The sequence below is a fragment of the Schistocerca cancellata genome, chromosome 4 (genome assembly GCF_023864275.1).
Source record: "Schistocerca cancellata isolate TAMUIC-IGC-003103 chromosome 4, iqSchCanc2.1, whole genome shotgun sequence".
Classification (NCBI taxonomy): domain Eukaryota; kingdom Metazoa; phylum Arthropoda; class Insecta; order Orthoptera; family Acrididae; genus Schistocerca; species Schistocerca cancellata.
In genome coordinates, this window is record NC_064629.1 from 26,062,298 (window position 1) to 26,089,986 (window position 27,689).

Genomic DNA, 27,689 nt, shown 5'->3' on the forward strand with positions numbered 1-27,689 from the left:
AGTTGTGTTGAAGTGAGTTCCAGGGCTTTTTTAGTACTAAGGCCCGTAGCTTACCCAATTCAAGCAGTCTTCTTTTCTCTTAAAGTTGTTCTTGTGTTTTTGAATTTCAATGGGCTCTCTGTACATCCCAGCTTAGTAAAGATTAGATCTTGATAAAGCCATAGTAACAGAGGAATGAATCTGGTGGTTCTCTCATCCCATAGTTGAGCTCATCTGAGATTGTATCTGTTTTCTGAGTTGTTAGCATCTTTGATGTCACCAGCATTGGAAGATAAAATGTTAGGCAGTGAAATATGCCTTGGATAATGGCCTTATACCCATAAAACAAATATCGTGAACAACACAAATACTGACCATGAAAGCCTGCCTTGTACAAATAAATCTGTATCTTATTCATCTACAACAATGGGAGGATCTGCATTAATAAAAATCTGATAAGGTGGAAAGAACAGAAACAAGAGCAACACCACTGATGTATTAACTAACCAACTATAAGACGTTCCTCTTGAGGCACATCTTTGAAAAGTCGTTTAAAATCTTCACTGCGAGATTTGTACGTGGGGTAGAGCACATTGTACCAGGATGATTTTTTCTTTGACCTGTCAGACCCACGAGATTCTTTCCTCTCTTTGCTGCTGTCGTGACTAATGCTCCTGGTCAAATCTGCCACTTGACTTGAATCTGATGAACGGCTTATACTGTCCTGTTGAGATGAAATTACTATCAGTAAAATGGAATAGTAACTTGCAATAACAGAGAAATATGAGCACTAAATACATGTTTATACACACAAATGTTTCCATTTACAGATGATCTGTTATTTCACAATTTGGTTTTGCCAACTATTACTGCAGATTACAATGAGTTTCAGATGCTACAAGATGTTACGACTATTACTGACATTCTACCACCAAACTGTAAAGGTCTGAATCACAATCATCACAAACAACAGTTAAACAACTGTATGGACTGACTATTCCAAATGTTTATACCTAATTTTAATCCCAAAATTTTCAGTTCATTATACAATGAAACTGAGATACACCACTTAGAACTACATATACAATTTTAACAGTTCAAAATTAAAAGGAACTCACAGAGGATGATTAAGAACACATTTTGCATATATACATCTAGTGATTCTAGCAATATATGACATATGTGTACGAGAACATAGTAACAGCAGCTTCCCAGCCCCTCCCTTCAAATAGCCCATTCACTCAAAAGGTTAAACATCTTGCAATTGTTGATGCTTTATCTAGGTGTAATGGCAAGCAATATACTCAACTACTTTTTTTTTTTTAAATTGTTCACCAACTTTCACTGTAATCAAAGGCAGAGAGCTAAGGTGAGTGTTGCCTTCTTATAAATAAATGGAACTGTGTCAATGCAAATTTGGTAAGTACTGTGGCACATGCAAAGCAAGCTGATTCTCTTAAATGACACTATCTTCAGGAAAGTCAGTGTGACCATGTTGTTTTAGTGTCCGGAAATTGTTCCTACAGTCATGTTTATTTCCTGAACAGTACAGCTTCTTGTCTCATTTCCAGTCACCCACCCTCCTGCTGACATGACAGATCCACTCTATAATGTACTTCACTGTCTGGACAATTGGAACAAGTTCAGATATAGATATAGTGAATTCTTTAGGGTTATGATACCAGAGTTGTCCATAAAGTAAGGTCTCCAATGAGCACCCATCAGACAGAGTGAGCTAGCTTAAATCTGACAATAGTGCTGTGTTCCTTTCTTCCCATACCACTATTCTTGTCAGCCCCACCTCTCTGCAATGCTAATTCTTGGCATAGCAGCCATTAACAATAGAAGGGAAAATCAACACTCCCACCAAGTATGAATTGTGTTTTGTGATTAGATTTCTGTGGTTTAAGGGGTCAGCCCCTATTGAAATCCATCACCAGTTGACCAATGTGCAAGGAGAAAAGTGTATGGATATAAAAAATGTGCATAAGTGATGAAGGGAGTTTGCAGATGACTGTACAAATGTGTATGACGAGGCTGGCCATGGGCATCCATCAATTTTAGGCGAGACAATGATGAAAGTCAAAGAAGTTTTGCTTGTGGATTGGCATGTGACTGTGCAAGATATTACGAAACTGATAGGGGACATCTCTAAGACTACTATGGACAAGATTTTGATGCACATTTTGAAGTATCACAAGGTGTGTGCCAGGTGGGTGCTATGGGTGTTCACCGATGAATACAAAAGAAACGCTTCCAAAGTGCTCACAAGTTTCTGTGCTGTTACCAGGAAGAGGGTGAGGAATTTCTGGATTCAATTGTAACAGGGGTGAGACTTGGGTCCACTACTTCACACTAGGGACTAAAGAACAATGGCTTTGGTATTCTGGGATGGGAATGGAGTTCTGCTGTTCAACTGCCTGGAAAGAGATACAGCAATCAACACAGCAAAGCACTATGAGACACTAACAAAGCTATGCTGGGCTGTACAGAAGAAAAGGATGGGTTGGCTGACAAAGAGAGTTCACTAGCACCATGACAATGCCCACTCTCACATCACCAAATTCAGGGGGAAAATCACTGACCATCCTCCAAACAGCCACGATTTGGCTTCCAGTGACTACTATCTGTTCCCCAACTTGAAACAATACTTGGGGGTAGTGAAATTCTCAAGTGATGATGAGCTGAAGGCAGCTGCCCATCCCTTCCTGCACAAGATGGCAGGAGAGTGGTAAGACATGGATATGAAAAAGCTTTAGGACCATCTCCAAAAACACATTGACTGTGATGGGGACTACATTGAAAAATAGCTAAAAGTCCAAGCTTTTGGAATCTGTAATTAGTTTTGCAATAAAATGTTTACTGGTTGAAAAAGCATTGGAGACCTTAATTTACGGATAACCCTCAAAATTAAAGACAAGATTGATAAAATAGTAAAGTAGGTCTACGCAAGGATATCTTTGACTTACATCTCTGGCATACATTGGTTCAACAATGCACTGCTGTTCTCAAATTATTGTAAAATTTCATTTTGAATGTGGAAGTACAGGTAACTAAAGTATGTATATCGCCACCCTAAGAACAATTGGTGGAAGGTTATTGGTATGTTTCCCGGGTCTGCATGGAATGGGAGTGTGGGACTCATTTTACAAGCACCAATAAATAACTGTGTGCCTTCAGAGTGCAACAAGTGTAGGAAAATCCAGTTGAACTGTATTTAACACATCTATAATCTAACTACTGCCAAAAAAGCGTATTTCTGCAACGTAATGGATATACCTCCTCTTCTATTCCTAGTGTTCAAATATTTTATAACATTCAGTGCTTTTAGACACCCTATCTTGAGATATTTCAAAGTGATAATTAAGTTTGCCCTCTAACAGTCATTTGAGAATGATATACAAGGTGGCCCAAAGGCCATTACCATCTGAAAATGCACTAATTCACGGAATAATGTAGGTAGTAAGGTAAAACTTGACACACGTGCTTGAAATGATATGGGGTTTTAATGAAACCAAAAATGAATGCATTCCACACACTACTGTTTGGAGAGCACTAAGGCATACCATCCAATGTTATCCATACAATATCCACCATCATCATGAACCGTTAGTCACTGATTTTGTGACATGGATAGCATTTGTGGTGTGCACATTTCAAAAAATGGTGGATGACGACTGGTTGTCTAAGGTTTTGTAGTCCTGAGAACTTCAGGCCTTGCGCTCAGTGTGTCAGCCGCGGAATACGCCGCTCCAGTATGGTCTACATCAACACATGCGAGAAAAGTTGATGTCGCGGTGAATGAAATGGCACGGATTGTTACTGGATGCTTGAGGCCAACCCCAGTGCACAAGATGTACTTAATCATGGGGATCGCACCGCCCAACATACGACGTGACATCGCTGCCGAAGACGAAAAAACCAAGCAAGAAAAGGACATGCGTCATCCTTTATATGTACACCAGCCTGCTGACCGACGGCTTGTTCGAGGAAGAGTTTCCTGTCACATACCCGAGCCCTGGAAAGGTCGGCTGCAGAGAATCGTTTGGAAAGGTGGGAAATCGACCTGAGAAACCCCCATAAAGATGTAAAAGAAGAACTGGCGCCTGGTGGAGACCTACCATACACAGTCTGGAGAACCCTAAACCGTATGAGGGTAGAAGTGCCAAAGTGCAGGACAAACCTGCAGCAATGGGGTTTCCTAAAAGAGAATGAGAACACACTGTCTTTGTGGCTCTGTCCAGGATCCTCAACACCTACTTATATGTCCATATTTAGACCAGCCCTGCACAATGAATGACTTATGGGAGGCAAATGACAAGGCCATATTGGCTGCTGATTTTTGGAAGTCTGAAGTCTAGTTCCAGACACAGAAAGTAAGAAAGACTGCAGAACTTGGGTTCTTGAAAATGCTAGAACTGTCATACAAACCGTTGTATGATGAGGAAGTCATGGTGTGGTACGGATTTACCACATGAATTAAGTTTGGACTATTTTTCTTCAAGGAAATGCGGGATGCTGCTTTTCAAACTGCCTGCACGATGGGTGGGAGGTACATTGATATGTTACAGAATCAAATCATCCCTAGACTGGCTGATACACACCTGCTGGAAGGTACAAATTTTATGCAGGATGGTACTCCATCCCCATATTGCTACATGTGTGAAAGATCTCATGCACACATTGTTTGGTGATGATTGTGTGCTGAGCCACCACTTTCATCATGCTTAACCTCCCATTCTCTAGACCTCAATCCATGTGATTATCAGTTGAATGGTTACCTGGCGTCTCAAGTCTACAGTGAGTGTCTGACATCTTAGGGATGATACAAGACAACTTCTGACAGCAATTTCTCACCAAATCTACTGATATGTTGTACAGTACTGTTCACAACATTGTCCCTCAACTAGAGATATTGTTTAGAATGACCACCAACATGTTGAGCATTTGTTATCAAGAAAATGCCTTTGCTAAAACTCAATTGTTATGCTAATTATTGCTTTTGTACCATATGGAGCGCCATCTGATGGTAATTTTGTGCACTTGTTTCTTTCAGTAAAACTCTATGTCATTTCAAGCACATGCGTCAGTTTTTACCTCTCTACCTAGATTATTTTGTGAAGCACTGAATTTACAAAAATAGGACTTTTAGGTCAGCCCTGTACAGTAACTCTTGTAGTAGCAAGTTAGAAACACTACAAGAATGACTAAAAACATAGAAAATCTATTTTCCCAGATGTGAAATTACAATCTTTTTCCACACCCACTACTCCAATCTTTCAATTGTCAAGTAACATTGACAAGATGTGTATGAAATACTAATTACGTATAACTGAACAAGACACCATTTTCTTGTCTGTAAACATAGTTCTTTTCACCATGTAATGTTTTCCATGTAAACTGGGGAGAAGATCATACTAACTGTTTGGATGATATGGTTCCTCCAAATAACATAATAACCATTTGAATCTCAAATACAGAGCTTCAAAAGAATTTGCTTCCACAAAAATGAGTGTTCTATCTATTATCTCTATGGTTATATAATCAAAAGTGGAAGATAACTCCTCAGCAGAATAAGGTTTGCACTTATAAAATACACACAAAGTGTTGGTTTATCATGCACTGTAGGATTTTCTTAGACAACTGCTGAGGATTTTACTATTGCAACTACAGTTTTGTGTACAGTTATTGGCTGGTTTGAGGAGATTTTGCCCATCAGACCAGTATGTATCATGTGATGATGTCCTTTATACTATCTTTTGAGCAACCCAAAAAAGAAAGTAAACGATTTGCAGTCCTTTCCTTACAGGAATGCAACATTCCACAACCAATCCTTTGGCAGTCTGTTTTTTTACGATGTCTTAAGGACTTTGGTATTGCTACCTCAAAAGCATGCCAAATGATGATGGTGGTACAGTCCAGAATTGTCTCTCTGTTAAAATTTTTGGTGGTAAGCAACTCACATTGTTACCCTGATGAGGACCCATTCTTATGGCTCATTGTATGGATCCATCCTGTCAGAAACATGAATCTCAACTGGAAAGAGATACTGAAGTGCATGTTCTTCATAACTTTCATTATGCAATGGTTTGGAAGCTGTACATGAGACCAGTGACAGAGGACAACACTTTTGACGTACTGAAATGCATCCACAGAATTTATTCATATTCATGCAGTCATTAAATCATAAGTAAATGGAGATTATAATAATATGTGAATCTTGTACAAATGATGACAACATGAGGCAATATTATTAAGGATCTAGATGATTATCAACACCTATCATTAGCAAACTCAACTACGCAGCATCTGAACCTTTCATCACTGGGGATGTCCTTTCTGTGAAGAATGTAATCTAACAGTACAGGTGCAATATGAGACTTAAAATTAAAATCTTAGATGTATAAATATGATTGCTTGCTCTGTACTTGTGGAGTCTTCTAGCTATTTATTGTCTTATATAGGGCAGCACCCATTTAATACAGATGTTTGGTTTGTTGGGCACTCAACTACGCAGCTATCAGTGCCCTTACAAATTCCCAATGTTTACTCAGTCCAATCTCGCCACTTTCATGAATGATTATGAAATCATGAGGACAACACAGACACCCAGTTCCCGGGTGGAGAAAATCCCAGCCAGGAATTGAACCCGGGACGCCATGATGCAGAGGCAGCAATGCAAGCCACTAGACCAAGAGCTGTTGACATTCAGTACGGAGTTTTCTTCATCCTCTCAATTAACATTTTGGTCTTTATGGGTAACCATGGATTTTGATCAAGGAGCTAGAGACACTGAATGGTTCTGTAGACTGAACTTTTTTAATTCTGAACACAGAACTCTCAATTAGAGATGAAAGATTCTTTGCATCTGAAGTTTTTGACCCTTTTTCTTTTCACAGTTTCTACCTTTCTCATACGGAGCAGCTAGAGACATTTAAATTGAGTTTTTTTCTTTCTTATGTTTGGGGAACACGTTTGAGATTTTAGAGACACTTACTGTGTTGACATGGATGCAGCAAAACTTCAATGATTAGCACTACTACTGGTAAGCACTTGCAAATTTAACTACTAGTTAATCTGTTCATACTTGCAGATTTGTTTAATTTTTTTTGCTCTTTGATCATTTTGCAAAATAGTATAAAATTATTTCCCTACTAGGCTTTCCACAAGTCTTAAAACCTGCCTTATATATTTGAACTTGCTTATTTGCCTCAGCATACAGTAACCATTCCTTGAATTTAAATTCCTGGGCATTTCACCCTCAATCAAAGCTGCAGATTTTCTGCTCATGCAGGATCAAAAAAGTTGGTCCTGTACTCAGTAAATGAGTGCTGGTAACAGATGTGGGAATCATAGATTGCCATCATGGGCTGAGTCCTAGTGGAGCTGATTTGTCGTGTTCCTCTTACCTGTTACAAAATGTCCAGTATATACCTGTATCACATGGATGACTGTGAAAAATGCTTGCACATTGCAATGTTGCACTGTCATGGATGAAAGGAGAAAAGGGATGAACTCAGGTACCAAGGGGGCCTGTTACATAGCCTCATTCTAGAGATTCAGCATAGATATTTAGAATGTAATCCAGGAGGCTGACATAAACTCTGATAATCAGGAACTTTACACACTCATGTCTTCTCCCCTTGCCAGCCAGTTACTGTGTTAGCAATTTTGACGGGTTCAAGCAGGATGATTGGCTGAGAAGTTCACACATATCTGGTATGTGCTGGTAATGCCAAACTCCTGACCAACTTGACAATTTCCCAGTGTGGTTGTTACATCTAAAATTCCATCAACATACATAATTCACAAGCCATTGTAAGGTACATGGCAGAGGGTACTATGTACCACAATTAGCCATTTCCTTTCCTGTTTCACTCAAATGGAGTGAGTGAAAAATGACTATCTACATGGATCAATATGGCCATAATGTCTCTCATCTTGTCTTCATGGATTCTGTATTCAACGTACATTGGTGGCAGTACAATCATTCTGCAGTTAGCTGCAAATACCTATTCTCTAAATATTCTCAATAGTGTCTTGCAAAAAGTGGGTCGTCTTCCCTTCAGGTATCACTATTTGAGTCCACGAAGCAGCTCTGTATGTAGCAGCATGTCTCTGGAATTGCTTCAATTTCTTCCTTTAATCCGAGCCGGCGGAGATCCCAAAAACTACACTAATACTCAAAAATGGATCACACAGGTGTTCTATATGCAGGCTCCTCAGTAGATGAGCTACATTTTCCTAACTCTTTTTGAATCCCTGCAGTCTATGATTTGCCTTTCCTACTGCCATCCTTAGGTGCTCATTCCATTTCATGTCACTTTGCAATGTTATGCTTAGATATTTAATCAATGTGACTTTGTCAAGCAGCACACCACTAATAATTCATCATGCAAAATAGAAATTCTAAATCATCCTGTATCCTTCTACAGTTACTCAATAACAATACTTTCCCAGATACTACAGCAACATCAGCAGCTGCAAATGGCTTCTCACTCTATCCATCAGATCATTTACGTATATAGAAAACAAGAGTTGTCCTATCACACTACCCTGGGGGACTCATGATACCCTTGTCTCTGATGAACACTCACTGACCGAAACAATTTATTGAGTTCTATTACACTGACATGCAAGACTAACAAAAGTAACTTTTGCATAACGTGTCACTACCAAGTAACATAGCTCGATGAAATTTGGAACAGACATAGTAACAACTGCTACAATATAGTATAGAACATAACCCTAAGAAGTATGCAGTGTAATGAACAGAAATGACACTGAAGTCACTGAAACTGATGATGGTCCCTTGCATATTATTTTTTTTTTTAAAAAAAAAGGACAGGAAATAGTTCTCAGTAGAGTGTGTGATCGCCACAGATGGAAATGCATGGTCTGTAGCATGCTCTAATTCTGCACCAAGGTTGGTAAAGAGTTCTTGTGGTAGCTGAATATCTTCTCATTCCAAGAGTTCTTGCACTTACACTGTTCAACACACACTGCCATCCACAAAAATGAAGTCAATACCGAAGGCCCCAAGGAAAAACACATAGTGAAGGGGTACACTGTTAGTGTAACATTGATCGGTGAGTGTACTGCATTCAAAGATTTGGAGATCAGTACATCCATGCAACATTATACCTCCCCACACCTTAACACCTAGACCAGCAAAACTATAATGTTTGACCATGTTCCTGGGTGCATTATGCACTCTCATATGGCAAGAGGCAGGAACATGTAACGCACCCAGGAACACCGTTAAACACAATAGTTTTGCTTGTCCATGTGTTAAGGTGTGTGGAGGTGTAATATTGTATGGGTGTCAATGTTATTGTGACACTGTAGTCCTTCCCCATGTGTGTTTTTTCACAGCTGCATTCAGCCTTGACTTTCTTTTTATGGATGACAATGTGTGGCCACATCGAACTGCACAGCTTGAGGAGCTCTTGGAACAAGAGGATACTCAACCAATGGACTGGCCTGCCCATTTCACTGACTTAAATCCCATCAAGCACATGTGGAATGCCTTTGGGAGATGTATGGAAGTATGTCCATGTTCAACAATCAGCATTCATAAGTGTCAATCACGCAGGCAGATGAATGGAATGCCCTAACTCAAAAACTCTTTACCAACCTTGTAGCCAGAATGGGAGCACACTGCAGAGCATGGATTGCCGAATGTGATGATCACACATCCTATCAAGAATCATGTCCTGCCTTTAGTAATATCCACAGGACCTTCACATAATCATCACCTTTGAATGAAAGTGTTGTTTCTGTTTGTCTTATTGCGTATTTCATTCAGTTACCTTCTGTATTATACTTCTCCCAATATGTGCTCTGAAATGGAATACTGTATCTTCTCTCAATGTCCACATTTCCAAGAGACAATGTAAGAGCAGCCTTAAGTTTTGAAACATTTGAATACTTAAACTCTACGGATTATGAGACGCTTTTTGAGATATGCTGCTACCAGTAATTGTCAATTCCTTTGTTATCTAAATATGGTTTTTTGACTGTAGAACCTTTCACTCATCTAATAAGCAGTCTTGACGCACACTGAACGACATCAGTGTTTCAATCTTTAACATGTTACTGCAGCTTCTAAAAACCTTAAACATTTCAGTGGTGCACTTAATATGCCCACCTTTTTTTATCACATTTGCAAGCTCTGATATAATGTTTTTGGGCATTCTTTAAAAACCACAACTTGTCACATTCTTTCACAGTTTACTCAACTCTCCAGTTGCTTGCCTGTTAACAACTAGTTGCTCCAGAAGAAGCAGATTATCCAATTTAAAGAGTTCACTATGAACAACTATAGAAATACTCTCAATTTTTCTCACTGCTGAAACCTTCAAAATGCCAGGGAAAAAGGTTTGAAATATGTTTTCTATTTCCATATGCAGCCTGTGAATCAATGGTGTTTGGCTCAAAGTTTTGTGTGAACTTACTGAATAGTTCTGCAGATGAAGTTATGAAATGAAATTCTGCTTTAATTGAATTTTTTTTAAGCATTCACAATGATATTGTATGATTTGGTATGAACAGTAGCAGAATGACTTTTTAGAGGTATATGCTTAAGAAAGTAAAAACTTTCTACAGCCAAGATCACACAAAAAGTTCTTTATTTACCAACAACCAATTTCGACGGACTTTGCTGTCATCTTCAGGTCTTCAAAACTTTTTGTTATAAAATGTGTTCATTTTGAGTTGCGCCTCATACCAAGGTTTCACTAGATAAAATGTGGCAAATTAATAACGGTTTGCCATAAATAAAATTTTTTAAATAAAAATGCACCTTGTGCATGTGGCTATGTCCACATGCGTAGCTCTCAACAGATGTCGCTACGTAATAAAATGCACGTTATAACCCATCTGTTTGCTTTAGCTTGACATGTTAAGAAAGTAATATTGAATGCCATCCCACTGTTCCAAAATTCTGTTGGCTGAAGATCCTAAGGTAAGCCACCTTGTGACTGTATGCCCAAAAGCTTGTGATGTGAAATGTTAGACTTAATTTGTTCAAATTCTTCCCATCGAAATAACATGAAAAATTGACCAGAAATCTGGATTGTTCTTCACTTGAACACTCCAATGCCCGTATATAGGCATTAAGTGATTTATGAATGTTGCAAGTTCCATGCTTGTAAGTTGTCTGCCTTGTGTTTTCTGGACAGTAGTATCAAAAACCTGAACACTCCTTTATTGATATCAGATCTGTCTGATCCCAGCATCAGGCATTTATTTAGTGACAAGTTGGCTTCAATAAAGTGCTTCACATAAATTCTGATGTAAAATTTCATCATCTACTATGCCGATAAAGAAAGTTCTTAGGTGGCACATTGTAATGCAACACTTACTATCTGACCAGTACGTACTAGTTGTTTTTAAGTCTTTTTTTTTATCTCTAACTTCTGTAGCTTCTGCAAAATTCAATGTGTAATGTGATGAACATGGTTCTTCTAACATGAGTTTCCAGAAATGTGGTTCCAGTCCATCAGTTAATAGGTATCTCATTTTCTTAGACAAAAGTGGAAAATGTTCAGGAACACTATCAGGGAACATTATTCGAAAAAGTTACAAATATCATTTGACAAATCCATAGAGTACTTGGAAACTGCCAATTTCATTGTCCAAATCAATTCAATGGTATTGTTAGCGCACATACTGAACTTGTCCAAATCAATTCAATGGTACTGTTAGTGCACATACCGAATTTGAAGGTCATGACTGATCTGAAAGATCTAAATGTAACTGATATGGTCCACATTTAGTTCCAAGTGACACGTTTTTCACCTGAAAACTTATAGTCTCAAGATTGCGCAGGAACATATTGCAAAATATGTCCACATTGACTAATTTTCCCCCGCACAGAGACTATACTTTTCAAACTGTTTGTCTTTTGTAGACAGTCACTGTGGAATTTACTTTTTCCCCATCTCAAAAAGTTTATCTTCAAAATTGAACATAGTATCACAACAGCTGTTTTGTTACTACAGCAAAATTATGATGTGGAACAGAAACAGAAGCAGTTGTAATAGAGGAATATTTGACACTAACAACAGCTGTGCAAAATATGTAAAAAAACTCTCAAAATCAAAAACAAGCAATCTGTCTCAAATTTCAGAGGCCTCTCAGTTAGATTTGATCTACTTTCATCATTGGATCATTTGAAAAAGTTAAATTAACATACATGAATACAGAAACTTGGAAACAAAAATGAATAAATTATTTTCTTCCTTAAAGTACAAAAAAAGTTTACAATGTTAAAAGAAACTAACTAAAGATGAGAAAGTTGACTGACTCATCACCCTGGCATCAGAAACCATCTTGCTATGATGACATGATCTCTAGTCCGTGCCTCTATACTGCCACTGTCAATAAAGTCAGGTCTGTTTGTAGCTACAAGGTATAAAATATTTCTACTTTGTGTGGGTTGACGAACTAGCTGCTCAATGTCCCAGTCTATACTTGGTAGGTTAAAGTCACCTCCAACTAATAATGCACGATCAGGGTATTTCTGTGCTACTAAGCATAGACTTTCTTAGAACGATTCTGCACATGTTACAGAATCAGGTGGCCAGTAAAAATATATGACAATTAACTTGAGTTCACACAGGCCGGTCGCTCATCTCCAAGACAACATAACAGTTATACTTGATTTAAACCTCAACAGAGACGATATTTTTGTCTTCTGCAATGGACACTACTTCTCCTATGGCAGTTAACCTGTCTTTCCAATGTACATTCCATGCAATGGAAATATTACAGAGCTTTCCAACTTTCCTGGAGGGTAGTAAATTCATGAACACTGTTACACATGCTTCGGCAACTTACGAGGGTTGTTTTTTAAGTAAGGGCCATTCGCGTGTATAGTCCCTTAGTTCGCGCGGACGCCGCAACAAGCCACCGCGCCACTTGCCGGCATCCTTCCCGTTCACACTGATGCAAGTTGCAGCTCTGTAGCTCACGTGTACGCATCGCTGTGCTACTTTATAGTGTTTACGATTATTGAATCACTCGCCGTGTGTGAGATACGGTCAGTGATACGTTTTTTGACCGCGAGAAGCCTATCAGCTGCAGAAATTCATCGTCAGTTAATAGAAGTTTATGGCTTGAATGCAATGAGTGAAGGTAAAGTGCGTCAATGGGTTAGAGTTTAAAAATGGCCGTCAAAACGTCCATGATGAAGAACGATCAGGCCGGACCTCTGTGATCACTGATGATTTGGTGGCTGCAGTCAAAACAAAGATTCGTGAGGACAGAAGATTCACAATTTCCACTCTTTCTTTTGAATTTCCACAAGTTTCAAGATAGGTTTTGTACAAAATTGTGTCTGAAAACCTACACTTTAAGAAACTGTGTTCTCGGTGGGTACCCAGACTCCTCACAGAGGACCACAAAGGGAAGAGATTTGCCACTTCATTGGACTTTTTGATTCGTTACGAGGAAGAAGGGCATGACATGTTGAGTCAAATTGTCACTGGAGATGAAACATGGGTATCCCATATCACCCCCGAAAGCAAGCGACAATCGATGGAATGGCAACACACAACCTCACCCGTCAAGGTCAAAGCCAAACAGACGCTGTCAAAGCGCAAGATTATGGCAACTGTGTTCTGGGACCGGCGCAGTGTTTTGCTAGTGGACTTTATGCCACAAGGAACGACAATCAACTCAGATGCCTACTGTGCAACTCTAAAGAAGCTCCGCAGAGCAATTCAAAACAAAAGGCGCGGCATGCTGACAAAAGGAGTTTTGCTCCTGCACGATAACGCTAGGCCTCACACCTCTCAAAAGACTCGGGATTTGATTGATTCTTTTGGCTGGGAAGTTTCGGACCATGCACCATATAGCCCCAACCTTGCTCCTAGCGATTTTCACCTTTTCCGGTACCTGAAACACCATCTTGGCGGGCAGCGCTTCAATGACGACGATGAAGTGAAAGCGGCCGTGAACTCTTGGCTGTCAGAGCAGGCGGCCAAATTCTTTGAAGAGGGAATTAAAAACTTAGTTGTACGGTATGACAAGTGCTTAAATAAACAAGGCAACTACGTAGAAAAATAGGTAAAAGTGTGTAGAATCAGAAAATAAAAGTTTTTTTACAAAAGTATTTGTATCTTTTTTTAAAAATAAAAACGGCCCTTACTTAAAAAACAATCCTCTTACTATTGTAATTTTGACAGCCAAAGTACGTTTTCTTTGTATGTGCTCTTATTTCACTCTCTGCATATCAACTGTTGTGCATTCAGAGGACCTCAAACTATTGCCTAGCCTAACAAACTTCCACGCGCAATTCACAACTTTACATCCCAGACCTATCGAGAGTCACGGTAGCACAATCTGTTTTTAGGCATTTGCAAAAATCAGTGAATTTCAGACATTTATCTAAAGACACTCTAATAATGTCAGTTTCTAATTTCATGATGGAAGTCTTTCCTCATGAACTATTTACTCTCTTCAAAACATTTGCACTTAAGAGTTACCTTCTTCCTTCTCATTCTACAGCTCTCAGTTACTAAAAATTAGTTACATTTCAGGAGCTTAGTCATCAATATACGTAATACAAATAATTTCTGGTTTATGTCGGAAATTACCATTTTGCAGCCAGGGTAGCAAGTTTTCCCTGGTGGAAATAACAACGAATTACAGTATTTAAATAGTACAGTTCTTAATGGAGTCACAAGATACTAATTTTACATTGAATCCCTTAAAAAGCAGACACAAACCGGACATTCAAATTGGCACTGCAGTCAAGTTTTGTAACATACGGAAACAATGTCTCTTTCATTTCAGTACATTGGTGACTACTGCATTACAACAACCTAACTATCTACACATTTTAGTTTCTACCTCAGTTTTCAGTTAAGTATCACGTTTTGCAGTAATGATGACACACACTTCCAGGATTTCACTTCCTGGCAATTTTTTCCCATTTCCAAACGTAAAAAAAGAAAAACAGTACAATAATCTACACAGTAGATTGCAAAAGTGCAGAGTTTAACAGTTTAACAACTCATTTCAAATGTACAAGAATGCCACTAGTTCCCTTATTGTATTAAGCATTAGCACTTCATGTCATGATATGTAATAGCACTTCTTGACAACTGCTGTCTACTAACGAGATACCTACATCCCTTTGCTACACTGCAGTGACATACTTACATGAACTGCAAGTTGAAGCTTCAAATGAGACAGAATGCCATCACCATTTTGAGTGTTATCAGAGTGGAAAACTGACTGAGCTCACAATTGATGAACACTGCTATTATGAGAGAAGTACCTGCGTGTATGTGTCCTGTAGGTTTTGGAACATGTGCATCATGCACAGAATGTAAATAAAATGAGAACTGAAACAACTGTCAAACACATGTGCTCACAATATTTAGCTAACAATAATTATATTTGACATGAAGGAACTGATAAAGAAACTGCAATATCGTAACTATACAGTATTTAGAGGATACTGTGATATCCAACTTAACCTGTTTCAGTGTATCAAATTCTCCACATTCGCGTCAATCTGACCATCTTTTTGTGATTTTACACAGTCAGCAAGAGTTCAGCCCATCTCCCATTGTCATGTCTCTAATTGGGTTTGCAGTTTCATTCTTTCATGAATGCCAAGGAGCAGTTCATAAACATGACAGCCAATGTGTCAGTTCTCCAGGACTTTTAATTGAACATTTATTGTGATTTGGCACTTAATGATCTGCCTAATCTTCTCAATGTTTCCTTCCTGCAGCCAGCAGTGTCATGGTATGTACCTGACAATTACATTGGCAAGATCATTCCCAGAACTGCTAAAAATGTTAATACTTGTGAGATCCCAAATGCTCCAGTTAATATGTGCAGCCTGCCTTATTGTATACATTTGAGGTGTGATTTTTCACACTCATAGGCCAAATGCTGAGACCATACACAAGCACCAAATACAACGATGGCAAAAACGTGGCACTATAAAGCAGCCTCTCTGCTGTCACAATAGTTTGTAAGTCACAGTTCTGACAAGCTAACAAATGCATGACTTTGCAGACTTTCCCAGTAACTTTACTCAGGTGATCCCAAAATATTTTTTGTCTAAATACAAATTTAAATACCCAATGTCTACCAATGCAACTTTCTCCATATTTGATCGTAGGATTTCCTTATTACTGACAACCTACTTTCCAGCAGTACACTGAGACTCCCTCCCCCATAGAGCAAGACTAGCAAGAGTTGGTTGGTTAAATCCCATAGAGCCTTGTGAAGAGCCTTTGGTAGCAATTTTGATGGATTGTAATTAATACAGAAATGCCACCATGCAGTGAAAAAAATATGCCCAATTTTTCTATGGTACAGTGATAAAGGCTTCACCTGCATGAGTGACAACACCCTCGATGAGGTACTGGCAAATTAAGTGACCTGCATACCTTTGGGACGAGAGTTCCACAGCACGTACATGGAATGAATGGTCTGTGGAGATGTGTTGCAAAGACTTTTCACAACCTGTAACCCCAATGAAGTACTTCTGAGTAGTGTCTTGAAATGTTTACAAATCAGGTGCTGCATACAGGAACACATTCCTTGTTGTCATGTGTTTGTATGCTGTGGGAAAATCTTGTCATATGGTCATTTTAGATGTTCACAATGATCTTTTCATTTCTAAGTTAATTACAAGAATAATATTGCCCTTTAGCCACTGTCAAGCAATGTACTAGACTGATACAGTAGATTTTGGATCCCTCCGACACAACAGAAAATGAATTCACAATGAAGTTGAAACCCATCAAAAGAAACTACAATTTTGTCTTACTGGTAACTGAATATCCAGGAGTTCCTTTTGGCCAGTTCTATTTTACTGTTCTGCATGATCCTAGGGAGTTCTATCCACTAAAGTAAATATATATATATATATATATATATATATATATATATATATATATATATATATATATATATATATATATATATATATATATAAAAAAATCATATGGCATTAATGGCCAGGAGACCACATCTGGAGTTGGTCAACCGCCTAGTACAAGTCATTTTATTTAACGCCACTTTGGTGACTTACACAACGATGATGAAGAGAACAACACAACTCTCAGTCCCTGAGAGAATAAAATCTATGACCCAGCCAGGAATCAAACCCAGGTTCCCTGCATGGTAATCTGCTGCACTGATCACACAACTATAGATGGACATCACCTACAATAACATGTATCTAAATAAATGGAACACAGTGGCCTAAAGTACAACATGTAATGTAAAATGACTCTTTACACACATCTGCTGAAAGTCCCAACAGGCAACCTACTGTAAGAAACTGATATATCCTGACGTAGTGTGCCAAATGTTATTTTGAACAACACAGTGTTTAAGTGAAAGGGGATGGAAGAGCGGTTGATATCAACTTGCCTTCCACCAATATCAAGTAACTTAACCAAGTAGCAAAAAGAGTGGTGGACAAGGGAGTAAAATACAAAAACAGCTTTATGTGGAACCTAATCCTTGGTGTAAGTCTATATTATCAACAAAGACATCAAAGTCCACTTCCACATCTTTACTCGATTTTTACAACATGTTAATGCACCTTTACACCTACAAAATTTTCATAAACACTAATTACAGAAACAATTATATGTCTTTATTAAGCACCAGTTAACCCAAAATTTTATTAATTCATAATCAGAGACTTTTAAATGGCTTTGATTGTTGGTCCTGATTCAGCACATGGAAAGGAAGAATACAAATATTACAACAATTAACAATTAAATTACATAAAATTTGGTAACTATGCAAGGAGGACTGAAAAAATTTGAAATTACTACAAAAACAGCCATTTTTTAAATAATTACTGGCAAATACAATTACAATACTAACCAATGGACAAGAAAACTTGTACAGAACTCTATAGACTAGCACAAATTGTATAATGCACTCACGAGCCACATGATGTTTAAAACAAGCACCCCATATCCTTACAGGAGATAGTATTGGCCAAACAGAGAGAAAAAAATGTCTATAAATTTACATCTGGAATCAATCACATTTTGCAGTACGGGACATTTTACTTGTGTTAGTAGTGTACACTGTCTTCTTGTTGAAGTTCACTACTCTCTTTTTATCTGCTGTGCTTATATCTGTACTCACTCCACTGACAGCAGTACTGGCATCTGTCATAATAACAACAAGTGTGCACCAGGTAAGTCATTCCTTATGTACTGAGGTTGAGCATGAGCAGATTTCTGAACAAGGTTATTTATTTCTTACAGTTCAAACAACAAACAATGAAATCGAGTCATATTATTGTCAGGAGATGGGAGATATGGTAAGGTTTAGCCAGAGCCTTTTATCAACAGACCCATTCCACGTGCACTGAATGTCATAAAGAAGACTACATTCCACACGAAAAATGTTTGCCTGATCAATACAGCAACTTACAGAAACAGTGTCATTCACAATGACTAGGATCACAACAGATCACATACAGCGAGAGTTACGACCAGAAGATGAACCAAAAACAAGTGAAGAACTGCAATTGTTGAGACTTCTTGCATGGTCATTTCTGCAGAGACAAGTAATTTATACATATCAAAATGTCTGCAAGTTCTTGGGAAACAAGAGCACCGTGTCAGATTAGAACTCTGCCAATAGTTTCGAAGACAGAGCACTGGAGATCCAGAGATCAAAGCCTACATTTTATTTATGAATCAGGCATGAGTCACAAAAGTGCAATAATAAATTACCAAATGTGGACAGATACAAATCTTCACTCAAGAGATTGTGGAAGCAAGGCATCAGATTCATTATAGTGTTAATGTGTGGGCAAGGACTTTGCTGACACACTATTATTACGAAACACTTCATGCATCTACATCTACATCTACATCCATACTCTGCAAGCCACCTGACGGTGTGTGGCAGAGGTTACTTTGAGTACCTCTATCAGTTCTGCCTTCTGTTCCAGTCTCGTATTGTTCGTGGAAAGAAGGATTGTCGGTATGCCTCTGTATGGGCTCTAATTTCTCTGATTTTATCCTCACGGTCTCTTTGCGAGATATACGTAGGAGGGAGCAATATACTGCTTGACTCCTCGGTGAAGGAACGTTCTCGAAACTTCAACAAAAGCCCGTACCCAGCTACTGAGCGTCTCTCCTGCAGAGTCTTCCACTGGAGTTTATCTATCATCTCCGTAACGCTTTTGCGATTACTAAATGATCCTGTAACGAAGCACACTGCTCTCTGTTGGATCTTCTGTATCTCTTCTATCAACCCTATCTGGTATGGATCCCATGCTGCTGAGCAGTATTCAAGCAGTGGGCGAACAAGTGTACTGTAACCTACTTCCTTTGTTTTCAGATTGCATTTCCTTAGGATTCTTCGAATGAATCTCAGTTTGGCATATGCTTTACCCACGATCAACTTTATATGATCATTCCATTTTAAATCACTCCTAATGCCTACTCCCAGATAATTTATGGAATTAACTGCTTCCAGTTGCTGACCTGCTATATTGTAGCTAAATGATAAGGGATCTTTCTTCCTATGTATTCGCAGCACATTACACTTGTCTACATTGAGATTCAATTGCCATTCCCTGTACCATGTGTCAATTCGCTGTAGATCCTCCTGGATTTCAGTACAATTTTCCATTGTAAACAGGTGCCATTATCAAACATTTCTATGCAACAAATTACCAACATAATTGGAGAAAATTACCTTCACAGAAAGACAAGACGTTACACACAACACGCCATGATCCCACATTCTACATCTCATACAACAGTACCTAAAATTAATACTGGATGTACATTAAATGTATTCGCAATTGTGAATACAGACAACCATCAGCTGTATAATTGAATGACAATGATAATTTATGTCAGACCGGGACTCGAACCCAGTTGTCCCGCTTACCATGAGCGTTCGCCTTACCAATAAGCTATCCGAGCACAACTCATAACCAAACCCAAACTGCCATATGTCGTCACCCTTGTGTCCACAACCTGCACTCATTACGTATATTCCCGTACAGGAGAGACATTTTATTGAAAGTCGCTTGCCAAGTGTCAATGGATAAATACGATACTACACTGCCTGTCTGCCTGTGCTCGTGATAAGTGGGAAATCTGGGCTCAAGTCCCAGTCCAGCACAAATTTTCATTGTCGTCATTCTATTATACAGCTGATGGTTGTCCATATTCACAACTGTGAATACATTTAATGTACTTCATAATGGCTGTAGTCACTGCAGTGCCTGCATGCATGTCCACAGGAAGCCTGCATCATAATTTGGAACAACACAGGCACTGCAATATCATATTAATACTGGATGTTTATAAATAAAGTGCAACTGCTCACGGAGGTCCAGTATGGGCTGTAATTATAGTACAGCAGTGAAACTTTGTAGATGCTAACGTGTTAATGAGGAATTCGTTTGCACTGGAAATTTTGGTCACCAGGTACGAATCTGGTGCTGTGAATGAAAGAAAGATGTATAAAAATGTTTCCATTATGTAATGGTTTAGGAATGTTGATTTTATTATTAACCATCTCGTATGAAAACAGTGGTCTCCACAAGTTGCACTCTTCCAAAGCGGGAATCACACACTTACAAGGAAGCCTCGATAATGTGCAGATGTCATGATATGTCTGACAGGCCCTCTGGGAGTATTGTCTTCAAAGAAGAATGGAATGATGACAATGGTGCTTATGAATCCACAGCACATAGTAACATACGGTGAGCGCAACAGGTCTACATGCACAACATGTGGTTTAACAGTACCCCAAATTCGACAGTTCTTTGTATCCACTGAACCCCACAGTGTAACGCAACAGGGAATAACAACATTAGTGTGGTAATAGTAAACTGCAGGAGCGTCTATAGAAAGGTCCCAGAACTGCTCTCATTAATAAACGGTCACAATGCCCACATAGTACTAGGGACAGAAAGTTGGCTGAAATCAGATGTAAACAGTAATGAAATTCTAAACTCAGATTGGAATGTATACTGCAGAGACAGGCTGGACAGTGAAGGGGGAGGCGTGTTTATAGCGATAAAAAGGGCAATAGTCTCGAAGGAAATTGACAGAGATCCGAAATGTGAAATAATTTGGGTGAAGGTCACAGTTAAAGCAGCCTCAAACATGGTAACTGGATATCTCTATAGGACCCATGGCTCAGCAGCTGTTGTGGCAGAGCACCTGAAGGAAAATTTGGAAAATATTTAGAGTCGATTTCCCCACCATGTTATAGTTCTGGGTGGAGATTTTAATTTGCTGGATATAGACTGGGAGACTCAAACGTTCATAATGGGTGGCAGAGACAAAGAATCCCGTGAAATTTTTTTTAAAGTGATTTATCTGAAAACTACCATGAGCAGTTAAACAGAGAACCGACTCGTGGTGATAACATATTAGACCTTCTGTTGACAAACAGACCCGAACTATTTGAAACAGTTAACACAGAACAGGGAATCATTGATCATAAAGCGGTTACTGCATCGATGATTTCAGCCATAAATAGAAATATTAAAAAAGGTAGGAAGATTTTTCTGTTTAGCAAAAGTGACAAAAAGCAGATTTCAGAGTACTTGACGGCTCAACACAAAAGTTTTGTCTCAAGTACAGATAGTGTTGAGGATCAGTGGACAATGTTCAAAACCATTGTACAATAAGCATTAGATGAGTATGTGCCACGCAAGATCGTAAGAGATGTAAAAGAGCCACGGTGGTACAACAACCGAGTTAGAAAACTGCTACGGAAGCAAAGGGAACTTCACAGCAAACATAAATATAGGCAAAGCCTTGCAGACAAATAAAAATTACGTGAAGCGAAATGTAGTGCAAGGAGGGCTATGCGAGAGGCATTCAATGAATTCGAAGGTAAAGTTCTATGTACTGACTTGGCAGAAAATCCTAAGAAATTATGGTCTTATGTCAAAGTGGCAGGTGGATCAAAACAAAATGTCCAGAGACTCTGTGACCAAAATGGTACTGAAACAGAGGTTGACAGACTAAAGGCCGAAATACTAAATGTCTTTTTCCAAAGCTGTTTCACAGAGGAAGACTGCACTGTAGTTTCTTCTCTAGATTGTCGCACAGATGACAAAATGGTAGATATCGAAATAGATGACAGAGGGATAGAAAAACAATTAAAATCGCTCAAAAGAGGAAAGGTTGCTGGACCTGATAGGATACCAGTTCGATTTTACACAGAGTACGTGAAGGAACTTGCCCCCTTCTTGCAGCTATGTACCGTAGGTCTCTAGAAGAGCGTAGCGTTCCAAAAGATTGGAAAAAGGCACAGGTCATCCCTGTTTTCAAGAAGGGACGTCAAACAGATGTGCAGAACTATAGACCTATATCTCTAACATCGATCAGTTGTAGAATTTTGGGACACGTATTATGTTAAAGTATAATGACTTTTCTGGAGACTAGAAATCTACTCTGTACGAATCAGCATGGGTTTCAAAAAAGACGATCGCGTGAAACCCAGCTCGCGCTATTCGTCCACGAGACTCAGAGCGCCATAGACACGGGTTCCCAGGTAGATGCCGTGTTTCTTGACTTCCGCAAGGCGTTCGATACAGTTCCCCACAGTCGTTTAATGAACGAAGAGCATATGGACTATCAGACCAATTGTGTGATTGGATTGAAGAGTTCCTAGATAACAGAACGCAGCATGTCTTTCTAAATGGAGAGAAGTCTTCCGAAGTAAGAGTGATTTCATGTGTGCCACAGGGAGTGTCGTAGCACTGTTGCTATTCACAATATACATAAATGACCTTGTGGATAACATCGGAAGTTCACTGAGGCTTTTTGCGGATGACGCTGTGGTGTATAGAGAGGTTGTAATAATGGAAAATTGTACTGAAATGCAGGAGGATCTGCAGCGAACTGACGCATGTTGCAGGGAATGGCAATTGAATCTCAATGTAGACAAGTGTAATGTGCTGCGAATACATATAAAGAAAGATCCCTTATCATTTAGCTACAATATAACAGGTCAGCAACTGGAAGCAGTTAATTCCATAAATTATCTGGGAGTAGGCATTAGGAGTGATTTAAAATGGAATGATCATATAAAGTTGATCATTGGTAAAGCAGATGCCAGACTGAGATTCATTGGAAGAATCCTAAGGAAATGCAATCCAAAAACAAAGAAAGTAGGTGACAGTACATTTGTTCACCCACTGCTTGAATATTGCTCACCAGTATGGGTTCCGTACCAGATAGGGTTGATAGAAGAGATAGAGAAGATCCAATGGAGAGCAATGCGCTTTGTTACAGGATCATTTGGTAATTGCAAAAGCATTACGGAGATGATAGATAAACTCCAGTGGAAGACTCTGCAGGAGAGACGCTCAGGAGCTCGGTACAGGAGAACATACCTTCACCGAGGAGTCAAGCAGTATATTGCTCCCTCCTACGTATATCTCGTGAAGAGACCATGAGGATAAAAATCTGAGATTAGAGCCCACACAGAGGCATACCAACAATCCTTCTTTCCACGAACAATATGAGACTGGAACAGAAGGGAGAACCGATAGAGGTACTCGAGGTACCCTCCGCCACACACTGTCAGGTGGCTTGCGGAGTATGGATGTAGATGTAGATGTAGATGTAGATGTAAAACATACCTCTCCATGCCAAGAAATATTGCCCAGCTACTTGTCGTAAACTTTGATCTGTGCTGAAAACTGAGGAGCAAATTCAGGACATTGCTGTACATCATGAAGTTTCAACTGCTGCATCATCTGGATCTTGTACAGGTATCAGTATAATATAGACTGTAAAACTTTCCCTACTGTTGACAATGGGGTGGACAATTATTGTGACACTGCACCACTTGTACTACCCGGAATACGTGCTGTATGGTCAGTTATAGCAACAGCAACTTCCACTGGGATAGGATGCCGTACTCTTCCAGGTGCCACACCAAACAAATCCGTGTTATCAAATTTCATCATCATCATCATCATCATCATCATCATCATCATCATCATCATCATCATCATCATCTGTAAACCGTTTAATGGCATCAAGCCTTGCCTCTGGTCTTCCAGTTGGTGAAACTCTCTCGATGCAGCACTGTAATTGCCGCTGTTCATGTAAAACAGTTTCAATTACAGTGCATGGTTTTTCTTCTTGATAACCATACTCTTCACTCACATTATGGAATGTCAAATGACGGCACAGCTGTCATACCACCACACAAACAGCGTACACTGCCAGATTTACATCTGATGGCCAAAACTCGAACTAACTTTTACTAGAGTAAATCAGTTCTGCATTCATCCATTAACATAACTAACAAGTTTTACTGCCATACAATATTCCCTTAAGGGTGTGATTCTTTGAGATGCAGGTCTGATGGAGGAGTAAGAACAGGTGGTACTTCAGGGAACATCTGTAGTTGCAACTGGCAGTAGCTATTGTACAATAGAATGGCCCATATCTCGACCAGTGCTTTTAATTTGTTTAAAGAACTTTCTCCTCACTTTGATCACTATGATGATGTGTTGTTGTTGTTGAGGTCTTCAGTCCTGAGACTGGTTTGATGCAGCTCTCCATGCTATTCTATCCTGTGCAAGCTTCTTCATCTCTCAGTACCTACTGCAACCTACATCCTTCTAGATCTGCTTAGTGTATTCATCTCTTGGTCTCCCTCTATGATTTTTACCCTCTACGCTGCCCTCCAATACTAAATTGGTGATCCCTTGATGCCTCAACACATGTCCTACCAACCGATCCCTTCTTCTAGTCAAGTTGTGCCACAAACTTCTGTTCTCCCCAATCCTATTCAATACTTCCTCATTAGTTATGTGATCAACCCACCTAATCTTCAGCATTCTTCTGTAGCACCACATTTCAAAAGCTTCTATTCTATTCTTGTCAAAACTATTTACCATCCATGTTTCACTTCCATACATGGCTACACTCCATACAAATACTTTCAGAAATGACTTCCTGACACTTAAATCTATACTCGATGTTAACAAATATCTCTTCTTCAGAAACGCTTTCCTTGCCATTGCCAGTCTACATTTTATATCCTCTCTACTTTGACCATCATCAGTTATTTTGCTCCCCAAATAGCAAAACTCCTTTACTACTTTAAGTGTCTCATTTCCTAATCTAATTCCCTCAGCATCACCCGACTTAATTCGACTACATTCCATTATCCTCGTTTTGCTTTAGTTGATGTTCATCTTATACCCTCCTTTCAAGACACTATCCATTCCCTTCAACTGCTCTCCCAAGTCCTTTGCTGTCTCTGACAGAATTACAATGTCATCGCCGAACCTCAAAGTTTTTATTTCTTCTCCATGGATTTTAATACCTACTCCGAATTTTTCTTTTGTTTCCTTCACTGCTTGCTCAATATACAGATTGAATAACATAGGGGATAGGCTACAACCCTGTCTCACTCCCTTCCCAACCACTGCTTCCCTTTCATGTCCCTCGACTCTTATAACTGCCATCTGGTTTCTGTACAAATTGTAAATAGCCTTTCGCTCCCTGTATTTTACCCCTGCCATCTTCAGAATTTGAAAGAGAGTATTCCAGTCAACATCGTCAAAAGCTTTCTCTAAGTCTACAAATGCTAGAAACGTAGGTTTACCTTTCCTTAATCTAGCTTCTAAGATAAGTCGTAGGGTCAGTATTGCCTCACGTGTTCCAACATTTCTACGGAATCCAAACTGATCTTCCCCGAGGTCAGCTTCTACTAGTTTTTCCATTCGTCTGTAAAGAATCCGCATTAGTATTTTGCACCCGTGACTTATTAAACTGATAGTTCGGTAATTTTCACATCTGTCAACACCTGCTTTCTTTGGGATTGGAATTATTATATTCTTCTTGAAGTCTGAGGGTATTTCGCCTGTCTCATACATCTTGCTCACCAGATGGTAGAGTTTCGTCAGGACTGGCTCTCCCAAGGCTGTCAGTAGTTCTAATGGAATATTGTCTACTCCCGGGGCCTTGTTTCGACTCAGGTCTTTCAGTGCTCTGTCAAACTCTTCACGCAGTATCATATCTCCCATTTGATCTTCATCTACATTCTCTTTTATTTCTATAATATTGTCCTTAAGAACATCGCCCTGTATAGACTCTCTATATACTCCTTCCACCTTTCTGCTTTACCTTCTTTGCTTAGAACTGGGTTTCCATCTGAGCTTTTGATATTCATACAAGTGGTTCTCTTTTCTCCGAAGGTCTCGTTAATTTTCCTACATCCTTACATTTGTCCTCTAGCCATGCCTGCTTAGCCATTTTGCACTTTTTTTATGATGGTGTCTCATTGTAAGAACTTAATTGCTGTATGTGCATCATGTGGGATACCCACTATATAATATGTTCAGAAAGTGTATTCTGTATTCTTACACATGATGATGTGTTCAGAAAGTGTATTCTGTATTCTTACACATGATGATGTGTAAGAATACAGAATACAGTTTCTGAACATATTATATAGTGGGTATCCCACATGATGCACATACAGCAATTAAGTTCTTACAATGAGACACCACCATTAAAAAAATAGCATTCAGAGCACTGAAATGAAGTATTTCCTAATAATTAGATACTATAAGTTTAAAACTTAAAAACCCTTCACTCATGGAAAGAGTCACCAACATAATTCAAGACTCACGAAAAATATTACAAAAAAACAATAAAAGTAAACAAACAATAGAACAAAAGATTTGTGTTGATATTTGTAAACAAAAAAATGCATTACAAGAAAGGCCTGAAACAAGGCTGAGAAACTTGTGAACAGAATTACAGAAGTGTGTCACAAGCAAGTTTTTCAAATTAAGATTTAAAAATATCTGGTTTATCAGTCAAATTTTTCAGTTCCTCTGTCAGCCTCATGAAAATGAAACCTACAAAATACTGCACACCTATCTCTACAAAAGCTAAGCAAGTGTTATTCAAGGAAAAATTTATTTTCTGGACCTTTTTCACAAAGTCAATGCTGAAGTCCTGTTTGGATGAGTCCGTATTATTAACCATAATCCCAGAAGTGAGTACATGTACAGAATTCCCAGATGCCTGAACAATGGCCAGCACCAAGTTTGCAAACTGAAATGACATGTAGTTCTGACATGTTGGCGAAGTTTCAGTTTTCAGCATCGATGACAGTGGATGTTATTCTGAAGATAGCAGCATTCAATTTCTGCACTATATCCACAATGTGATTTTTATATACATTGAGGATAGGGTGCAGAAACTTAATGCTGCTATCTTCAAAACAACACCCGCTGTCACAGGTTACAGAAAAAAGTTAATTATGTATTTGTCAGGTAATAGTTTAATCCCATGGTATTTTTGGTATCCATATCTGACTTCAGGATTTTTTTTTCCCCCTATCACCTAGAATTTTGTCATGATGTGACTTCCATATCAATGTATGTACTCAACTGTGGAGTGCATGGCAGAGGGAACTTAGCATTGTAGCACATTTTACGGTTTCTCCCTCTTATAGTCACATACGAAGTGCGAGAAGAATGATTGCTTAAACTCCTCTGTGCCCTCTGTAGTTAGTCTAATTTTTTTCTTCACAGACCCTACATTAGCAATACATAGAGGGTTGAAGTACAGGTTTAGATTCCTCTCTTAGTATTACTACTTTAAACTTTGTAAATCTGCTGTTGGGAGACAGTTGGTGTCTATCTTCAAGCGTTCATCAGTTTGGTTTTTCAGCATCTGTGT

At 38.9% G+C, this 27,689-nt stretch overlaps 1 protein-coding gene across 3 annotated transcripts in view; it reads right to left on the reverse strand.

Moving 5' to 3' along the window:
- Nucleotides 1–27,689, reverse strand: part of LOC126184803 (protein Aster-B-like) — a 243,951-nt gene that overhangs the window by 160,592 nt on the left and 55,670 nt on the right. For all 3 annotated transcript variants that reach the window (XM_049927391.1, XM_049927390.1, XM_049927389.1), the window contains one exon: nucleotides 487–703. In XM_049927391.1, the coding sequence (XP_049783348.1) occupies nucleotides 487–703 (217 nt within the window). The remainder of the gene's footprint in view (nucleotides 1–486; nucleotides 704–27,689) is intronic.